General features: G+C 42.4%; 1 protein-coding gene across 50 annotated transcripts in view; it reads left to right on the top strand.

Moving 5' to 3' along the window:
* RIMS2 (regulating synaptic membrane exocytosis 2) overlaps positions 1–21,637 on the top strand; it is a 657,506-nt gene that overhangs the window by 410,272 nt on the left and 225,597 nt on the right. For 29 of the 50 annotated variants that reach the window (XM_073590110.1, XM_073590159.1, XM_073590111.1 and 26 more), the window contains 3 exons: positions 1,141–1,187; positions 2,686–2,798; positions 9,949–9,996. In XM_073590110.1, the coding sequence (XP_073446211.1) occupies positions 1,141–1,187; positions 2,686–2,798; positions 9,949–9,996 (208 nt within the window). The remainder of the gene's footprint in view (positions 1–1,140; positions 1,188–2,685; positions 2,799–9,948; positions 9,997–21,637) is intronic. The other 21 variants (XM_073590127.1, XM_073590129.1, XM_073590133.1 and 18 more) reach the window with 1 other exon arrangement.

Raw genomic sequence — 21,637 nt, forward strand, 5'->3', positions numbered from 1 at the left:
TGGTCCCCTCACCCCCCTTTCCTGGTATGCATGGTCCTCTCACCCCCCTATCCTGGTATGCATGGTCCCCTCACCCCCTATCCTGGTATGCATGGTCCCCTCACACCCCTATCCTGGTATGCATGCTACCCTTCACCCCCCAATACTGGTATGCGTGGTCCCCTCACCCCCTCTATCCTGGTATGCATGGTCTTCTCACCCCCTATCCTGGTATGCGTGGTCCCCCTCACCCCTATTAAACTACATACATACAAAAAAAACATTTATACTCACCCTTCTTTCCTGTGCTCCAGCGCTGCCTGTCACATTCTGCTGGAGGCCGGGGGAGGAGTCTGGCGCCAGAGTACGCGCATGCCTATAGCGCTGTCCGGCGCCATATTGCTGAAGACACACTGCAAATGTGTCTTCAGTAAAATGGCGCCGGATCGCGCTATGCGCATGCGCAATTCTGGACGTACTCCTGCCCCAGTCTTCGGCCGAAGAGAAGCGCCGCGGCAACGCTCCTCCCCTCCTCCCAGTCAGGTAAGTATGTATGTATGGCGCCCGAGATCACGGTATGTAAGCATACCGCCATCTCCGGGCGTCATACACACTTCTCACCGTTGGCTGCCTCATTCTGTCTGGAGCCAGACTGTGCAGGTGCGTCGCGCTTGCGCAGTCTATAAAGGCTTCGGACAGAGTGACGCTTACAGCGTTATATTATAGATGATAGCATATCCTAGCAATAAGCCATTGGAGGAAATACCCCTCTGTGGTTACTGTGTGCTTACTTATACAGCCATGGCGGAAGCAGACTTAAAGGGCCCCTGCGCAAGAACAACATTTGGGCCCTTTGCAGTCCAATAACTCATCATAATGCACAAAGCCACCTGCTTTGGAGGTTGTAGTGGCCCCCTTGCCTCTTGGGCCCCTGTGTGGCTGTACAGGTTGCACCATTGATATTTCTGCCCCTGACGTACCGGTCAGGCTGATGGGCATTCAGTTGTGTTGCTGATATTTCATAGTTATTAATACTTTACATTCTACATTATAATATCTGCATAAATGTGGTCTTATAATATGTTCTTGTACAAATCTGCAATGCTTGATTGATGGAATTATGTTCATGACATGTTATCACGGTGTAACTTTTCCTTTCAGAGATATCCCCAGGATACCTGATAGCACACATGCCCCCCAGGATTCCAGTAAGTCGTATGATGCATTTCGTTGTATTGTTGATCTTGGCCCCTGTATTTGGGTAATGCAGCCAGTAATTTACCAATCTCAGCTTTTCTGGGCCTGGTAATAGTTTTAACTCTGGTCTTCAGAGCTCCGGTGCGTCACAGTAGTGTCATGTAGCCCACGGGCAGTGTTTGAGACCCCCCAGGTAAACTAAGAGCAGCCCTGATACATACAGTTATGGTCGAAAGTGTTCGCACCATTGAAATTGTTCCAGAAAATGAAGTATTTCTCCCAGACAATTATTGCAATTGCACATGTTTCGTTATACACATGTTTACTTCTTTTGTGTGTATTGGAAGAACAGAAAAAGACAGCGAAAAAAGGGGAAAATTGGACATAATTTCACACAAAACCCGCAAAATGGACCGGACAAAATTGTTGGCACCTTTCCAAGATTGTGGGTAAGGAAATTTGTTTCAAGCGTGATGCTCATTCAAACTTGCCTGTGGTAAGTAACAGGTGTGGACAATATGAAAATCACACCTGAAACCAGATAAAAAGGGAGACGTTGACTCAATCTTTGCATTATGTGTCTATATGTGCCACACTGAGCATGGAGAACAGAAAGAGGAGAAGAGAACTGTCTGAGGACTTGAGAACCAAAATTGCTGAACAGTATCAACAATATCAAGGTTACGAGTCTATCCCCAGAGACTTTGATGTTCCTTTGTCCACGGTGCGCACCATAATCAAGAAGTTTACAACCTATGGCACTGTAACTAATCTCCCTGGATGTGGACGGCAGAGAAAAATTGATGAAAGGGTGCAACGCAGGGTAGCCAGATGGTGGATAAGCAGCCCCAATTAAGTTCCAAAGAAATTCCAGCTGGCTTAATTTCCATTCTCTGGAGACTTGAGAGGCAAAGAAGGGTGGGCCGGACGGGTGAAAGAAAGAGGTAATAGGATACAAGGGCGGGCTTGATTCACTTACACCTTTCTGGTGAGGCACCTCATCATCGGGACCGCCCCCCTCACCATATGTGGCAACCGCAGAGCTCCACTCACGCCGTATAAGATGACCCCCGACTTATACAACGAGTATATCCCAAATTCTATATTTTAAATGGAAAAGTTGGGGGTCGTCTTATACACCGGAAAATACAGTACTTAATGTCCTGGAACAATTTCAAGGGTGCCAACACTTTTGGCCATGACTGTATTTCTTAAGAGATATAAAAAAATGTATTTGACTTTTATGTAAAATCTTTTTACCTATTTTCTGTTTATGTCCAATTATCTAGCTTAGCCAACACCTTTAAGGTTAGGTTCCTAGTACGTTTTCATTGGATTTGGTCGGATCGACCACAAACATCCAACTGTATGTCTATTCATTCCCATTCAAAGACACAGTTGTATTGAAATTCATGGTTAACTACACGTTTCAAAACTGTATATATATACGATTTTGGAAAGTTTATTTTTGTTCACCCATTCTTTCATTCTTTTACTTATGATTATAAGGTTCTAGTTCCTTTGAATCCCAGAAAATGGATCGTCCCTCCATATCCGTTACGTCCCCCATGAGCCCTGGAATGTTGCGTGATGTTCCCCAGTTCCTGTCAGGACAACTCTCAGTATGTACAATTGTCATTTTTATTTAGGCTTTGCTGTGACTTTATATGATTTCATAGTGTTGTGATCGTCATAGACCGAGGCCAGTCTGATCCATTTCTGCATTCATGATCTATTCTTCATAGTAGAGTAGTCATTAGATATGAGACCTGCTAACATGAATTATCGATTACTTCTTTTTTGTGGTATTATTATCGCAGATTCTGTTTTCAATACCATCTGATGAAACCAAAGCTGTCACATTTACTCTGTATAATTATTTTTTAGAGAAGAAAACCATATATAAAAAAGAACGAGCTCTACTTGAGTAAAGCCATGGCTGACTCAACTAGGGCTTAAAGTGGTATTCCCATCACCAAGATCCTATCCCAATATGTAGTAGGTGTCATAATAATAATAGTAGCAAACGCCTTCAATTAGACATGTAGTATAGTTCTTCTGATTTGCTATGTGTGCAGGGCTATACTGTAGCTTAGATATCCATGGCTACGAGCACTCATATAGTGTCAGTTAGTTTATTATTTAGGTGTTAGTGGTTGTAACTATGGAAACCTAAGCTGCCCTGCACATGGAGTAAATGATATGGCTAATCAGAAGAACTACACTACATTTCTACAAAATTATTATCCCACCTACTACATATTAGGAGAGTGTCTTGGAGATGAAAATACCCCTTTAATGACTGCTCTGTCCAGTAACAGTATGCCAGTGATTGTACCCTAAAGGTTGTGATACCTGGCTTTCCTTTCCAGACAGCCAAGTGGTAACAGTGACGACGCACATAGAAGAAAGGGGGGACGCATTGCAAACATTAATTTGAAGTTTGTGGGTCCCAGTGCAAAATGTCCAACAGGGCGTCCAACGGTCAGGGGTCTTCAATAGCATTAGTTTTCTCTTATGAGCTAAAGGAAAACCATACCCTAGGTGTGACTACACCCACAAAAGCACCCACGATAGTTACTCCCCTAAGCGCCATTATGATGCTGTCAACCAGAGCTCAGGACCTTGTGTTGTTTGCCTTTGTTGGTTCTCTCCACACTTGTTCCTGCAGAGCCCTGGGTGACTTCTCATACTAGGCCAACCAGAACTGAGAACCCCTTTCTAAAGGCCCATATTAACTGCATGGTTTACCTTTTGAGGGACGCACACCCTCGAGAGATAACTTCTCCTTCATTAAAAAAGTACAGTACCTCTGATCCACCCTTGATTTGCAGATCCTATAAAATTGTTGTAGCGGAAGTTTTGTTCAATGAAGCAGTAGATTAAGTTCTTCAGAGAACTTGGTGGTACCAACAGGACATTAGGGACATAGCTGGGAGAGCAGATCCCCAACTGGGCAATGTCCCCCAACTGCAATCCTCAAGAGCCACCAACAGACCATGTTCTCAGGTTCTTATTCTGTTTTGTCCAAGAAATAAATCCATCACCTGTGCAATACCAAGGAAATCCTGAAAACATGGCTCTGTTCTTGAGGATTGGAGTTGGGGAGCACTGCCGTAGGGGGTGCCAACAAACCACTTTACCTTGGCAGGATAAGGTAACAACCTAAATCCTTTCCCCATGCAATGGGATCGATGTTTGGGACGATATATAGTCCTTACTAACCCATGCCGATATGTAATCGCCCTCCCGGTAGTCACGTCTTTGCTTTAGTTCGGACTTTCTGTAGGGTGTCGGGAGGGTGTAGGATTGCGCAGTAATATTTGCTCATTGTACATTTATTACTTCCTAGACTTCCACCCACAGACTGTTAGTGCATTGCTTCTTCCTTAGGGACTCTAATGGGGTGAGATTAGGGAATGTTATATGCCTTCATAAACATTGCTTCTTTAGCCTCTCGTTAATTGCAGCAGTTTATCACTTACACTGAAGTGATGACTACATTTATGGGGAACTACTTGGCCAAGGGAACTCATTCAAGGTTAAATAGACATCTCCACTTATAGATACATAACATGTATATCTAATTAAATTCTGTGGTCTTTAAAAAAAAAAAAAAAATGAAGCGTGAGTGAGCATGTCACATGGGGAAATAGTGGTGCTGGGTTTGAAGGGTTCAGTCTACTTTGTAGAATAAAGGGGTTGAGTAATAAATTAGCAAAACAGTTCTGACAGTTCTATTCTGTTAGGTGTCAAATCTTTGATCGTTCTTGAGAACATGGGTCCTGAAGCCCTGCGTATAAATTAAATGGAAGTGAGCATGTGCAACAATGGCTTCATTCACTGTCTAGCGGAGGGATGGTCGCACATGCTCACTGCGACTCCATGGGACTTTAGGACCCAAATTTCAGTATCGGTCAGAGTTCTAACAGCCCGACCTCCAGCGGACATACGTTTATCGTCTATCTGGTGGAGAGAATATATATGTCACGTATGAAATGGCCCCATTAACGAATTTAAGAGATGTCCAAGTGATTCTCGTATAACTCTAAAGCCAGTGAATTAAATTCACAGTTGTGTTCCCAACCCTACAGTAGGAATAGAAGCCTAAACTGAAGTTTCATAGTCACGTCCTTGAACCTGCAGTCAGGATGGAATTTGCATCCATATTACGGGGCTGAAATTCACCCCTAATACTAGCCAAAAAAAAGCCTAGAAATGCCTGCAAGAAGCAATTAAAAGAATGAATTGCTATTGACTTCATATTTCCAACTACTCTAGGTATTTTTATGAACAGTGATATCGTTGCCATTTTTTATAGCCGGAGATAAAAAAAAAAAAGTTTAGGTGCAGCCTTACCCTCAAGCAAATCCTATACTGTATGCCAGCCCCCACACCTAAATCCAACCAGTATGGTTACCTAACCTAAAATAGACCCCCACGATACCTGTTATCCACTTTTTGGGGACTTAAAGACGTTGTCCACTATTTGGACAACCCTTTCTCATATTCCCTGCTTGACCCCGATAAAATAAAAAGCTTATGCTCACCTCACACGCTCGCGCCGTTCCTGCGGTGTCGGCACTCGCGTTCCCAGGGCTCTTGTGTGCGTATGACACGTGATCCTGGCGTCCAATCAGCGCTGGCGTCACTGTCCCCGCCTTTGGACAAATCAAACATCAAGAGGTAGTCCGGCTGCAGGTGCTTTCTTACTTCCTCTTGATGTTTGATTTGTCTAAAGGCGGAGACAGTGACGGCAGCGCTGATTGGGCGCCAGGGTCACGTGTCATAATAATCACAAGAGAGCCCCAAGACCGCAAGTGCCGACACTGCTGGAATGGCGCTGTCACGGGAGAGGAGTATAAGCTTTATTAATTTATTGGCGCCAAACATTTAGATCAAGAAGTGGTTCACCTGTCAGCAGAAGAAGGTAACCAGACCCCATCTTGCTGTTGTAAATAAGACCTAATGACCACTTCCTGCTTTTACTTTTTTTGACATACCCATACTGCCCAAGATCTCGTATAGGTGTCTTCACAAATTTTTCTTTACTATTTTTTTTTTACATATAAAAAGGAAAAAAATTATGTTTACTGCTATACCACAGGACTGAAAATGGACATTTTGGGGACCATCATTGACACTTCAGACACCTTTGAATATTTTCTGTCAAACGGGCATTGGGTCCAACCACCTGGGTGTGCTTGGACAGGTTGCATGGGACATATTTAGTAATATCTAAATAAAAAAAAATATTTTGTGCTGCAAAAGTTTTGTACATCTATGGAAGGTGATATGTAGTCCAGAACTTCCACCATTTCAAAACAATCTTTTTATGTTTAATATTAGACATCACTTGAATGAAAGAGAATCTGTCGCAGGAAGCTGAATAAAATGACACTTTGATATCTGCGTTTCGTTGTCCTATTTCAGAGAAATCCACAATTTTCCCTAATATTTAAATGAGCTGTTCAGATCTATGGGTTGGGAATAGATCTCCCTGAGAATCTGCCTCCAGAGCTTATCGTAAATAAAAGGAGGCGTTACCAATGTGAAACATGTAGATCAGGAGAGCAGACTGTCAGTTATTACATGTCTCACACTGATAACTCCTCCTTTCATTTATAATAAGCTCTGGGGGCAGATTCTCAGGGAGATCTATATCCCCTCCATAGATCTTAACAGCTCATTTACATATTTTTTAAAAATGTGTATTTCTTTTGAATAAGACATCGGATTGCAGATATCGGGGGTGTCATTTTATTCAGCTTCCTATGACCTACATGCCCATATAGACGGCTCTGGTGGATTTATCCTACTGATTGATTTCCTTTAATGGTTTTCTTTCCACCTATTTCTATAAATGTATTAATAAATCTATGACACAGGAGTTTACTGTATCCAGTACTGAATTATCAATAGTATAGATGGTGAATTCAATCATTCTAGATTTTTATCTACATTTTTCCTGTATTTTGCCTCCTGCCGTATACCCTACCATGGACTTACTAGCATATTTATTGCCTTAAAATTTCGGCACTAAAGTAGGACATTGCAATCTAATGTTATCTCGGCTTACTGATGTGTGCTTAGGTTATGTGAAATCCAGATACCATATGCTTCTAACAGCAGGTAACATGTCAGACCGCCAAGTGCACCACCGCTGCCCATGTGCAGGAGCTATAATTAGATAGTATCATATTTGACATTTACACATCATTGAAAACCTTTTTCTATGAAGAAACGGGCTAAAAATGGGCTAGAAGTAATCACCGTGAAACACTTTGCTTCTTCTGTGCATTGTCTTTGCACAGAGCTTCTGACCACTCACATTATTTCAGGTCAGGATCAATGGAGAGTAATACCGCCATATACCTTCATTAATAATAGTGACATACTCTGTTTTTAAATAAAGCAACCACACTGTGTCAAAAATAATCAGCTTCATTTTGTGTTTAGCTGTTACTGTCCAGTACACTTATATAAGGGGCTGGCAGCATTGTATAGCATTGTTATTATGGCTACTGCATGAAAGTGTTATTTGGTCAATGTGCACACTGTCATTAGGCCACCGTGCGATGTGACGCTATATGGCACATTTCTTCATGTGATCCTACACTGTACGGTGGGTGAACAGAAGGTAATGCACAGGGTGCCATCCAACCTTTAAAAGGTTATTAATAAAAAAAAACAAGTTATTCCTGAAAGTATAGGGGCAAACTTGCTAATTAGTGATGAGCGAACGTGCTGGGATAAGGCGTTAGACGCCATGCTCCGGTGCTGACCGAGTGCCTTCAGTGTGCTCGAATAATATGTTCGAGTCTCCGTGGTTGCATGTCTCGCGCCTCTTTGTCCCTGCATGTGTTGCGGCTGTCAAACAGCCACGAGACATGCAGCCGAGCATGCTCGGATAACGCCTTATACAATCGCCCAGCACTAATCGCTTGGGTTCTAATTCTGAGACCATCAGCAGTCCTGAGATTGCCGCTCTCGGCCTCACAGGAAGCAGTCCTGAGATTGCGGCTCTGGGCCTCACAGGAAGCAGTCCTGAGATTGCGGCTCTGGGCCTCACAGGAAGCAGTCCTGGAGCTCTGGATCTCCTAAAGAGCTCGACCTCCGCTTCTTTCATTGTCTCATGTGAACCTACCCTAAGAGTCACAAAGCCCCGAGCTCAGGATGGCTGAGGCTCCTAGCCGTCAGACCCCCAGCGATCAGAAACTTTTCCCTGTCCATAGGAAAGAAAATAAGTCCCTACAACTATTTCCGTCCATTGCAGATATGGACAAATCCTTTAGAAACTTTACATGTAGGAAACCTTTGTGCAGTGCCTAGTGCTAGCAGGTAGATATCACTGTGTTGTTCTATGTCTATGTACCTTGGGGTCCGTTCCTGTTTTTCCCTTCCACACTGCGTTTCAGCACCCGTACATAGGTCCCATCGTGGCTTATGTCCAAACCCCACCGCGCAAAACGGGATTTGGATATATGCATCGACGGGGCCTTAGACTATTGTGGTGCTTAGAGAGCGAACGTGAACCCATTATTTTTGGGCGTACAGCGATAACCTAGCCATAGTAGTCGACTGCATCTAGATGTCCGCCACAAGGTGGCATATACACCCAAAAATGATGCACTTTGGAGCGCTCCTTCGCTCTGTTGACACCATTATAGTCTATGGGCCTGTCGACACATGCACCCGAATCCCATTTTGCCAGCTTAAGGCCAGACGGCGACACTGAACAGGTGCTAAAACACACCCTAAAAAAACAGAGATAAATTGAGAATTAGGCCGGGATCACACATGCGAGAAACTCGGATGAGTCATGCATGTTAATACCCGGCACTGCCACCGGCACTCAGGAGCGGCGCGTGCGGCTCCATGTATTGCTATGCGGCAGCACACTCCGATCCGAGTGCCGGCGGCAGCGCCGAGTAGTAAGATGCGAGACTCATCTGAGTTACTCGCATGTGTGATCCCGGCCTTAAAGGGACACTCCAGGTAAAACTGATAAAAGGTGTAGTATTTATATAAACTCTAAGGCCTATGTGCACACGTATGCAGAAAATTTCTGCATGAAAACCGGACTCCTTCCCAGAAAACGTGCGTTTTTTTCCGCGATTTTTTCCAGACACACAGAAAATAGCCAGAAATGCGGAATTTACCGCGAAATTAATGAGCATGCTTCGTTTTTTACAGCACAAAATATGCACAAAAAGTGCAAAATGCATTAAAATGAATTGGAAGCTTCTTTTAGGCGTTTTTTGAGCGGATTTTTTGGTAAAAACGCGAAAAAAGCGCAACGTGTGAACACAGCCTAAGGCTACATTTTCAACGTGAGTTTTCGATGTTGCAGATTTTCTCCACCCATTAAAAGGTTACTTGCATTTTTAAAAAAATAAGCAGCATAAAAAAACCTCATCGTGGGAACGTGGCAGGATCAAAGAAAACAAATCTGTTATGCTCCGCCATCTTGGATCTGGCACTAAACACGACACCGTGTTTCAGTTTAGCTGGACTGTTCCTTTAAGAATATAATGGTGATCGCGCTCATGTTTGTAGAAGTGGCGTCGGTGGAGCGGTGGAATATTACCGCATTGTCAGCCAGCTATAACCTTGTGCTTTTGGTGTGTACTTTGTTGCTCTTGATGTTGATTTAAATACTTGTGTTTTATTTTTTAATTATTTTTTAATTTCAGCTTGTTGTCTTTTTTTGGTTTATTTTATTGCTTTTTTATTTCCCCCCCTTTTTTTTTGTTTAATTTCGCTTACCAGAGCCAAAGCCTTAATAGAAGAACAGCGCCTTTTGTTCCTAGGGTCCAGGTAAAGGCTTTTTCTGCCTGACACTAACTAAAGCTGTGTGTTCATATTTTGTTTTTTTGTTTTGTTTTGTTTTTTTGTTTTTAGTTTGGAAAATGCATTGGAGGAAAACTGCACATTTGGTTTGTTTTCCCCTATCTTTTGAAGCGTGTTGCTAGCATTGTGCATTCTCCTCAGTAACCCACACGGTAGTGCATGAACATAGTAGTAGCACATAGGGAAACTTTAAAGAGACGAATAATTCTGTGGCTGCAAAAAAATATTTACTTCTGGCCTTGAAATTACACATTTTTTTAGCCTTTTTTCACTCCAAATTTCAAATATGAATATAAATTATAAATACTCTCTAATTCGGTACTTTTACCCCATTAAATGGACAACGGCGGCTTTCTTCAACAGTGGCGTTTTAATATATGACCGATAGGTCTCTTAAAGTTCACCTATCATTGCCATAAATATAGATATATTTTTAATCTGGTCTAAATGTCGCCATTCTCCTGAATCTGGCGTTCTTTTTCTTTTGTTTCTGGGCCTCTCCGTTCCTGAGATACGGCCCTCTATTCCCGATACGTATATTTCCTCCTTTTGTTTTTAGCCAAGTGGGCGTGTTCCACAACTCTTCTCAGTAAGCATATTCTTGTGTAATATGGGTACCAAGACTAGTTTTATATACAGGGCAGAGAGGGCCATATCTAAAGAACGGAGAGGCGTAATAACAAAAGAAAAACAGCGCGAGCTTCAGGAGAACGGCAGCATTTACACCGGGTAAAATAATTATACATTATTGGCAAGTGACATAATTGCCTTTATCAGATGGATAGACGGTATTGAATTAATAAAACATACCACCAAACAGTAATGTATGATTACATTCCTTACCCCAAGCGTAATCGGTCCCTATGACCCATGATTGGGCACAGATGAGCCCGAAATACACTGGGGCGACCCTGCCCTTAGTTTGCTGTCTACTTCTCACCATGTGGACTACACCTAATAAAGTCGGCTCTGCTGTTGCTACCAAAAGAAATTCTGTAAAAGCTAAAAAATCTTACAAATTCAGCTCTCCCACATATTTAGGTCTATCCAATGGCCGATTGTCCGCGTGTGTTATATATTGATTTAGACAAACAATATGCCCTGTGTGACTGCAGACTTGTCAATCCTCGCATCACACGCACTGCGCACTGTGATGACTCTCCAGTGTCAGTGCTGGGAGAAACTCACATGTGACCGCAATCATATACCTGGACACATTCCGACTAGACTGTTTCCAGCCTCTCTAGTCGGAATGTGGCCAGGAGAATGCATATCACATACTTGCTGTCACATCGCTGCCATTCCCGGCACCTGAGAATCATCACACTGCGCAGTGGGCGCGATGTAAGGATTCACAAATCTGCTGTCACATAGAGTGACTGCAGACTTCTAGCTTACAACTGGACATCCCCTTTTTTCAGAAATGTCTACTGAAGCATCTAAACAATGCCTAAAGCATATGGCAATTGTGGAGCACGGCATTAGTTCCCGTTTTTGGTTAAATTTGAGACAGAATTTTGGTACATTTCCCTTAGTAGATTTCCTCAGTGCAGGACTTTTGGAGGTGGGGTATGAGTTCTCTTTTTGGTATTTTTTATTGAGAATGTTGTATAAGAAAATTACCTGTTGCTTAAATCAGGTTTTTATGTTATATGTATTTTTGTAATAGAATTTTGATCATTTTTTAAATTATTTTCCATATTATATTAAAAAAAAAAATCTGAAATCTTGCAATTTTCACAATTGCCAATAGGCCTAGTATTAAGGCCATACTGTTCTTTTCCACAGCCACGCAGGCATGGTTCTGACTTTTTTTTTTAATTTTTCTAGACATGCTCTGATCTGGGCAATGGTAAAGAGGAGGGGATTTTTTTTTTAATCACCTACTTAGTCTAATATTAGGCTTAGTGGCCAGTGTGAAAATTTTGTACAATTTCTTGCAAGTATTTTTTTTTTTTTAACTAAAAAAAACCCCAGAAAATAAAATGGGCATACAGAAAATAAGTGAAAAAAAAAAATATTAAAAAAAAGTAATATTTTAAATGATTTAAATAGTAAGTGATTTTCTGATAGCATGTTACCTTCACCCATTAAATTTTGAAGGAAATATTTTTTTTTTTTATAATGGGCCATTTCCGCTCAGAAACAACTTTGATGATTTTTAGTTTAGGCAAAACCAGAGAAGTGTATCAGACTAATTAGAATATTGTTTTTGGTGTATTCAGACCTTACTTTGTCTCAAAAATACATAAAAACTTCAGAACAGTATATGGCTAATAGACCACCTAAAGGCTTTGGATGAGATGCTGGGAAAAAGTCTGCTTTTTTTTTTATTCTCCCAGAAACCGCGCCCCCTCTTGTCCATATCGGTGCCTGGTATTACAGCTCATCCTCCATCCCACTAAATTCTCCCAGTATAATATTTTCCTATCTTTATAATAAGCCACAGTCTCTTTAAAGCTTTTATTATTACCTACCGACAATCACAACATGCTTCCTACTGCATTTTCCAATATATACAAGCACCTGTAGTAAAAGATTAGCACATCAAGTTGTGCCTTATTCTAAACCAAAGTCAACATTTTACATTTAGTAGCTAAAATAGTGGAAATTTATGTCTCTATGTGAACGTTTAATAAAAATGAGTTTGAAAAAAAAACCATAAGGCGTTAGCATACTTCATGTGAATAAGGTACAAATTGGTTGCCTCTCTTTCTGAGTAATACGTTTCCTACCACTAGTCTATACTAATCCACTGCATGCTGCGTCACTGCCATTACTATGGTTTATGATATAGAATGTATGTGAACACTGTTTTATTGTGCTATGTACTGGAGCTAAATGTGAATTATTACTCTATAGGACTCTCATACGAAAGTTATTATACTGTACAATAATGTCCTCAGCAAATCAAAACTGCAGCTGTAGAAAGGTCCTGATGTATGTTATGTCTCATTGGGAAAGCTACAAATGTATGGGCAATCTATTCTAGTGACAGATACACATAAATAGAAGATAGAATGATAGAGAGAAAGATAGATAATGGTAGATATGTAAATAGACGATATCAAGAGAACTGTGATATGCCATGGACTTCCATAGCCCCCACCCTGGTTATGCCCCATCCATTGTTCCTACAGTCCCCTCCCATCATCCCCAGAGTCCCTTTTCCCTAATGTACTGTCATGCTGGCCCAGTCTAAAGTAACGGAGAGGGGCCTCAAACTGTCCCTGAGACCCTAACTATCCCTGTCCCAGGGGTACTCTTGAAGGTAGAGAGGCCTGGGTCTCTGACATTACTGTGTTCCTATTAAACCCTAATCTGTCCTTCCCTGCCCCACGAAGCCTGGGACAGAAATGTAAGGTAAAAAAAACCACAAAGACAAAACAGGGATAACAGAAAACCAATATCATACAAAAGCACTAACCAACAATAGGGAGGAGGATAAGGACAGGGAGGAATAAACTAAATGTGAACAGGGATCAAGAGATAAACACTCACATACTACAGCAGCCAACAGATTACTACAATTACAACTCCCACAACAACTACTCAGCTTAGCACTAAGCACAGGAAGACGAATCTTTCACCGGCAAGGAAGAAACAACCAGAGCCAGTATGTATAGAGGTAGTAAATCATAAGCAGTTGCAGCTGAGAACAAACCAGAATGTTAATGGTCTCAGCCAGCCTGGAAAGAATCCTTAACCCTCTCAGCACTGAAGGAAAGGAAATCCATTTAAAATAGGACATGAATTACACCATCCCTAAAGAAAACCTGAGATTCATTATCCGATGTGACCTTCTAACTCCAGGTCTTCCAGGGGGATGTGACACCCTTGTGACATGTACACTTGCTTTGGCACAACTATTGTGTATTTAGTCCTGCCGATAAAGCTTTTTTGAATTTGATAGATGAGCTAATGAAATAGCTAGATAGCTGTAATAGATAGAAAATTAATAAATGATAACTAGACAGAAAACTGAAATATATGTGTGTGTATGTATATAGAGATAGAGACTGCTATGGAGAATTTACATCAGAACGTTAGTCCGCTGTAAAACACATTGAGGGTCATAAACTATTAGTACATACCTAGCTGGAAAGCTTAATCCACATATAAGAATGGCAAATTCACTGCACATTTTTAGTGCACACAGTGTAAGAAACCAAGTTTATTGAGTCATGTTTATGTATAGCTCATATGTAGATCTTTGTGTCACCATGATGACAGATCACAAAGAAAACTTGTGTAGTCTATTCCTGCAGTTGTACTCTCTTCCATCTGCCACCTAATTCTTACCATCTTGTTTACAATTTCATTGGCTAAGCAAAAGTGTAGGACAGATTGATGGTAATATAACTGCGCGATCAGACTACACAGGGTTTGTTTGTAGTCTGTTACCTTGGAAACACATAGATCTACATTGGAATTGCATTCACAAAATAATAGAAGATATTTATTTAAAACTATTTGCAAAGTTGCTTGATTTTTTCAGTTTAGATGTGTTATGACAAACAATAGTTACAAAAGTGGGCTGTGAAAAGTGATACAATGGGAAATGGTGTATATGGTGTATTGACTACACTGATGTAAACATTTTTAAGGAGTCTGTTGGCTTAAGCTGACAGTGTAAACTCAGCCTTCTAGGATATATATCCCCTATAAATAATTGCATCTTTTGTGTTCTAATCGCTGCGGCAACTGAAATGTAATCAAATATGCTAAATAGTGTGCTCGGTTGATAAGCTCACCTAGTAAGGTGGATCTCTCAAACCCAAGGTCCATGTGGGCACATGGGCCACGGGTATTGGTGAAGCAGGCTGGAGAGGCACACGGGAAATGGGTAGCTGAGATATTGGAAGCTACTGACAGATAGCAGAGGTACTGGAAGCCGCAGGCAGACAGGTAACTGAGGTCATGCAACCTGCAGGCAGACAGATAGCTAAGGTACTGGAAGCCGTAGACAGACAGGCAACTGAGGTACTGGAAGCCACAGGCAGTTTGCTGCGGTACTGGAAGCCGAAGGTATACAAGTAACTGATGTACTGGAAGACACAGGCAGACAGGTAACTGAGGTCGTGGAACCTGCAGGCAGACAGATAGCTAAGGTACTGGAAGCTGCAGGTAGACAATTAACTGACGTACTGGAAGCCACAGGCAGACAGGTAGCTGAGGTACTGGAAGCCGAAGGTATACAAGTAACTGATATACTGGAAGCCACAGGCAGACAGGTAGCTGAGGTACTGGAAGCTGCAGGCAGATAGGTAACTGAAGTACTGCAATTCACAGGCAAACAAGTAGCTGAGGTACTAGAAGCCGCAGGCGAACAGGTAACTGACGTACTGGAAGCCACAGGCAGACAGGTAACTAACGTACTTGAAGCCACAGGCAGACAGGTAACTAACGTACTTGAAGCCACAGGCAGACAGGTAACTAACGTACTTGAAGCCACAGGCAGACAGGTAACTAACATACTTGAAGCCACAGGCAGACAGATAACTAACGTACTTGAAGCCACAGGCAGACAGGTAACTGAAGTACTGAAATGCTGCAGGCAGACAGGTAACTGACATACTGGAAACCACAGGAAAACATGTAGTTTAGGTACTGAAAGATGCAGGCAGACAGTCAACTGAGGTACTGGAATCCACAGGCAGACAGGCATCTGAAGTACTGAAAGCTGCAGGCAGACAGGTAACTGAGGCACTGGAAGCCGCATGCAGCCAGGAGACATCCTGTTGACTGCAGACAGGGAACTGTGCACAGACAAACTAAGGTGTGTGTCCTGGTGAGCCTTATATAGGCCCAGGCAGATGATCACATGGGATCACGCCAGGCCATCTGCAAAGCTGACTTGGAGCACAAAAGAGTTTAGTGAACCAGGGTGAGGGAAGCAAACAAAACCCGGATCCGAGAAATGTGCATAACACCGGTGCACCCTTGGTGTGGCTAAGAGGCTCAGTGCACCGATCCGCCAACTGGTTTTGAATGTCCCTGTATCCCTCACTGGTGATTGACAGGATTGGTTTATATGGAGATCGCACTGTCTGCAGAGAAAGCTCAGGGCAGTGCTGTCAGTCATTAGTGAGGGAGGTGAGGCATGCAACACCAAAGGACGAAACAGGACACTGAGCCTTTTATTCACACCAAGGGTGCACCGAGGGGCCTAAATAGGATATCTGATGAAACGTCAGTTTATGCAGAACAGAAACAGCGATTATACACTTAGGCTGTGTGCCCACGTAGCGATTTTTAAGCGTTTTTGCCACGATTTTTGGCGCGAAAACGTTTAAAAATCGTGTACAGAACGCCCCCCATGCATTCCTATGGCATTCCGCACATGCTGTGCTAATGCTGCGCTTTTTTCTGCGGCGGAATCGCATCGCGGAAAAAATCGCAGCATGCTCATTCTTTTGTGCGGAATCCCAAAGAATTGCCGCGATTCCGCACCCATAGGAATGCATGAGAACCGCTTACTTCCCGCATGTGGCTATGCCCACCATGCGGGAAGTTAAGCGTCTCATGTGCGGTTGGTACCCACGGTGTGGAGGAGAGGAGACTGTCCTCCATGCCCTGGGTACCATAGCCCTGTAAAAAAAAGAACAAAAAATTAAAAATCGGGGTATATTTACCTTCCGGCGTCCCGCGCTGCATTCCCGGCCTAAGCGTTCCCAGTAATGCCTTGCGGCACGGTCCTGTGATGACGTGGTCTCGCGAGATCGCTATAGTAACGCGAGACCAACGTCATCACAGGTCTCGCAAGGCATTACTGGGAACGCTGAGGCCCGGGATGGCAGCGCGGGACGCCGGAAGGTAAATATACCCCGATTTTACATTTTTAACATTTTATCTTTTACTATTGATGCCGCATAGGCGGCCTCAATAGTAAAAACCTGCTCACACTTGTCAAACACTATGTTTGACGAGTGTGACCAACCTGTCAATCACTTTCTAAGCGATGCTTCAAATCGCTTGGAAAGTGCTTGAATATCGCACGCGAAAATCGCTGCAAAATCGCGATCATAATCGCGGTGAAATCGCGCAGAAAAAACTGCACGATTTCTGGGAAGGAGTCCGGTTTTTGGTGTGCGTTTTAACACGCACCGTGGGCACATAGCCTTTAAAGGTGTGTTACTTATTGGGACTTCTTGTCCTATAAGACTATGTGCTTACTATCACACTCCATTTATTAGGCTTAATTGTCGGGAACATAGTGCATTTACGAATATTGAATATATCAAATTGTTTGTTTTTTTTTCTCAAGGATTTCATCCCCACAATACTCATAAGGTCACTGCATCCTGCTTTGCCACTTTTTCATTACTTTGTGTACATGTTTGTTGTTATCCGTTACAAAACCACACCTTGCATGCCTTTATCAGACACCATTCAGGCTTTCCTTATGAAACGCATGCAAACTCTCCGTCATTTTAACATTCAAATTAATTTTAATGTAGAAAATACGGAGAGTTATTAGATGGATGCCCCATTCAGGACCCTGATTATTTAGCAAAGAGGACATCTCTTCATATTACACCTGTGATTGCTCTAAAAGGAATCCAAGTGTTACTTTCCTGCCCATTGTACAGATGATGGCTTCTGCTTCCAGTAGCAGGACTACCTGTGATGGGCTTGTGATGATCCCAACAAAAGGATTGTCCAAAGTAGACACCCCGTTTAATATAAAATGCCTATTATCCACATACAGTAACACTTCTCCCTCCTGTGATGGTGAAACAAAAAAATTAGGAAAAAAATGAGGCTTCGCTTGTCATGTTCTCTATAGGAGGCAGCAGCTTACTGATGTAGAAACCTTCCACCGCTGCTTTTCTCTAGTGGGGAGCTGACAAGCTAATTCCCATTTTTCAGTGGACTCAAACCGTACAGGAGATGTCAAGGTAGATATATTTTCTTTGCGAAATATTTCTCTAAAAGGCATGCAGATGAATAAATAGGTAAGTGTTCTAATTCTGTTTGATTTCCTCCTTCATTTGTAAATGCTCCTGTACTTTTAGACAATTTGATCTAATTTAAAAGGTATGGTGACACATGAACAACCTGCACATCACTTTACACATAATGTTGCCCTATCCTCAAAAAAAATCACACCAAAGTGGCAGCAGTAAGGCATCTCCCTCCTAAGTTGTTGTCAAGTATCATATGAGACGGGAAGTGGGGTTGGTCTTTCTTCCTCTGCTCCTGCTCTCCTGTCTTCAAACTGCACACAGACATAACAGGTAGTCTTTGTCTCTCTGCTCTCGCTCTCCTGTCTTCAAACTGCTCACAGACATAGCAGAGAGGCAGTCTAACTGCACACAGACATAGCAGAGAGGCAGTCTTCGTCTCTCTGCTCCTGCTCTCCTGTCTACAAACTGCACACAGATATAACAGAGAGGCAGTCTTCGTCTCTCTGCTCCTGCTCTCCTGTCTTCAAACTGCTCACAGACATAGCAGAGAGGCAGTCTTCGTCTCCCTGCTCCTGCTCTCCTGTCTACAAACTGCACACAGATATAACAGAGAGGCAGTCTTCGTCGCTCTGCTCCTGCTCTCCTGTCTTCAAACTGCTCACAGACATAGCAGAGAGGCAGTCTAACTGCACACAGACATAGCAGAGAGGCAGTCTTCGTCTCTCTGCTCCTGCTCTCCTGTCTACAAACTGCACACAGATATAACAGAGAGGCAGTCTTCGTCGCTCTGCTCCTGCTCTCCTGTCTTCAAACTGCTCACAGACATAGCAGAGAGGCAGTCTTCGTCTCCCTGCTCCTGCTCTCCTGTCTACAAACTGCACACAGATATAACAGAGAGGCAGTCTTCATCGCTCTGCTCCTGCTCTCCTGTCTTCAAACTGCTCACAGACAAAGCAGAGAGGCAGTCTTCGTCTCTCTGCTCCTGCTCTCCTGTCTACAAACTGCACACAGATATAACAGAGAGGCAGTCTTTGTCTCTCTGCTCTCGCTCTCCTGTCTTCAAACTGCTCACAGACATAGCAGAGAGGCAGTCTAACTGCACACAGACATAGCAGAGAGGCAGTCTTCCTCTCTCTGCTCCTGCTCTCCTGTCTACAAACTGCACACAGATATAGCAGAGAGGCCGTCTTCGTCTCTCTGCTCATGCTCTCCTGTCTTCAAACTGCTGACAGACATAGCAGAGAGGCAGTCTAACTGCACACAGACATAGCAGAGAGGCAGTCTAACTGCACACAGACATAGCAGAGAGGCAGTCTTCGTCTCTCTGCTCCTGCTCTCCTGTCTACAAACTGCACACGGATATAACAGAGAGGCAGGCCTTCGGTTCAGAACAGGCAAGCCATTGGATAAGGACAGTCAAAATACATACTGAGAAGTATGGGAAAAGAATTTCCAGCACATGGAGTGCTGGTAGAATACTGCTACTTATGAAAAAAGAGTGGATGGAAAGTGGCAGAGCATGGAAATCTGGACAGTTCTTGGAAATATTAGACTGATATAGGCGAGACAATTCTTTTACACTCCCACTTTTATACTATAAGTTCAGTCCCCCTTTATAATGGGAAATTCCACTTTTAATTAACATGTTACATGTCGGTAACTCATACTTGTCTTTAATTACAGAATCTTTCCTTCTATATTCACATGCAGAGCTAAATTATGAATTCTAGTACATTATTTTTTTTTAGTAGAGAGTAAAGCACTATGGCATATAAACCCTTAGATTTTCTGCTTTTGTCACATGTCTGACAACATAAAGATATACCGTTGTCTGTTTCTAAGGGCAACCTGGAGAATTTATAAAGCAAATGAATATAACTAAAATTCATAACAAAAAAATAGCTAAATAAAAGAAAAAAAAAAGTAAATTTAACCCTTAAATTGTGTAAAGGGAGAATTATAGATAGGCACGTTTCTTTATGTGAGCAAACTAAATGAGACATAATTTAATTAATAAAGTTTTATATTCTCTACATTAATGGTCTATGTTGGTGATAGGCCATCTATGAGTAATTAATCCAATTATTAGGATCTGATTCAGTTTGCCGTGGCCACCAAGCCTGGTTCAGAGGTGTGTTCTGCTCCATTACATCCGGCCGCTGGAGCTGGTAACAGCTGATCGGTGGAGGTGGCGGGTGTTAGACGCCCACCGGTGCGATATCAGTGACCTATCCTAAGGATGATAAGTCATAACTATCAGTATAATGAACACCCCCTTTAATATTGGCTTACAAGCCCATATGATTTATTACCGGGGATAATTGCCAATTCCTGGACAGTCTGTAAAAACTGAATTTTCCATTGTCCTGGGACAACAAAAAAAAAAGTACCTCTGAATTTTTTTTAAGGCTCGAAGAGCTTTTCTAGATTATTAAGATTGTAAATAGAATTTTAACATGTAATTGCTGCAGACATCTTCATATCAGTATTTTCATCTATGGACATGTATCATCTTTAATATAGTTTTCCAGTGAATCTGTTTAAAACATGTTAGCTGGATGATTTTTAAATAAATTGTCCAGAAGAAAAAGGAAAAAAAATAATTGTAATTGCTCCTCTCAAAACTGTTAAGTATTCTCTCTATTTCCAAAAATATCTTAAAATTTTATAAAATATAATTAACAAGATATCTGGCTTCTTCCCACTCAGAATTATCTAATTGTACAGATACAAGCCTTAATTAGTATCTAATGCACAGCGCTGCCCTAGATATGGAGGGCTTGCTTATTTAGAGCATTCCCATTCTCTACATTGTAATTAGAGAGAACGTTTTGGTTTCAGGATGAAAATGGAATATGTTGTACAGTACTGGTAAAATCACTTAGAAAGAAACAAAGGCGCCGTGTAATCTGTTAGCACGCCATTCCCCGGTATGCAGAGAATGTTATTAGAATGACTCTGTAAAGTTTCCTCAAACGTCAGAATAGGGGCGAAGCTAGGCTTGGACTGGAGAAACATGTGCCATGAGTGCCCAACAAGCCACTCTGCCTTGGCTGTGGTATTTAGATACAAGGCAGCAAATTGAAATTTTGCCCTAGGATAAAATAATCTTAGCTACAACCTTGGGTCAAAAAATGAAATGGCCTCATAAGACTGTGCTGACGCCTAATATTGGTGGATGCGCCTAGGCTGCTCCCTCCATTCACAGCAGCCACCTGACTGGGGTCAGGAGACCCCTGTACTGTGTATGCTCCTTAAATGACCAAGAAGGGAATGCCCCTCTAATGGCCTTTATCTGTCTCGGAAACACATTATAGTTGTATAATAATTCAATGTGTGCATCATAAAAGAGAATGAGTGCCATCATGAAGTGCCACCATGAAGTGCGAAGCCTCAGTAACCCGTTGTGCCTCCATAGATCCTTCTGCACATCGTTCTGCTGTGTGAATGATGCCCAAATACATCCCGGGCAACTTCCCAGGGCGATATTGATCTTAGCACACAAAGCATGCCACCGAAATTTCCATGTCCATGCCATGCCTCCTTTCAGACCATACTTCTTCCACATCCTGAATGTGTGTGCAGATGCCGCATTCCACCATAAGGCTTGGGTCACATGGCCATGTTTTCTCTAGTCCGAGAATATCGGCCTGATTAATCTAATCATACTCTGATCAAACTCTGATCATTCTCTCGGA

The sequence above is a fragment of the Dendrobates tinctorius genome, unplaced genomic scaffold, assembly GCF_039654945.1.
Source record: "Dendrobates tinctorius isolate UK_male_01 unplaced genomic scaffold, ASM3965494v1 ptg000116l, whole genome shotgun sequence".
Classification (NCBI taxonomy): domain Eukaryota; kingdom Metazoa; phylum Chordata; class Amphibia; order Anura; family Dendrobatidae; genus Dendrobates; species Dendrobates tinctorius.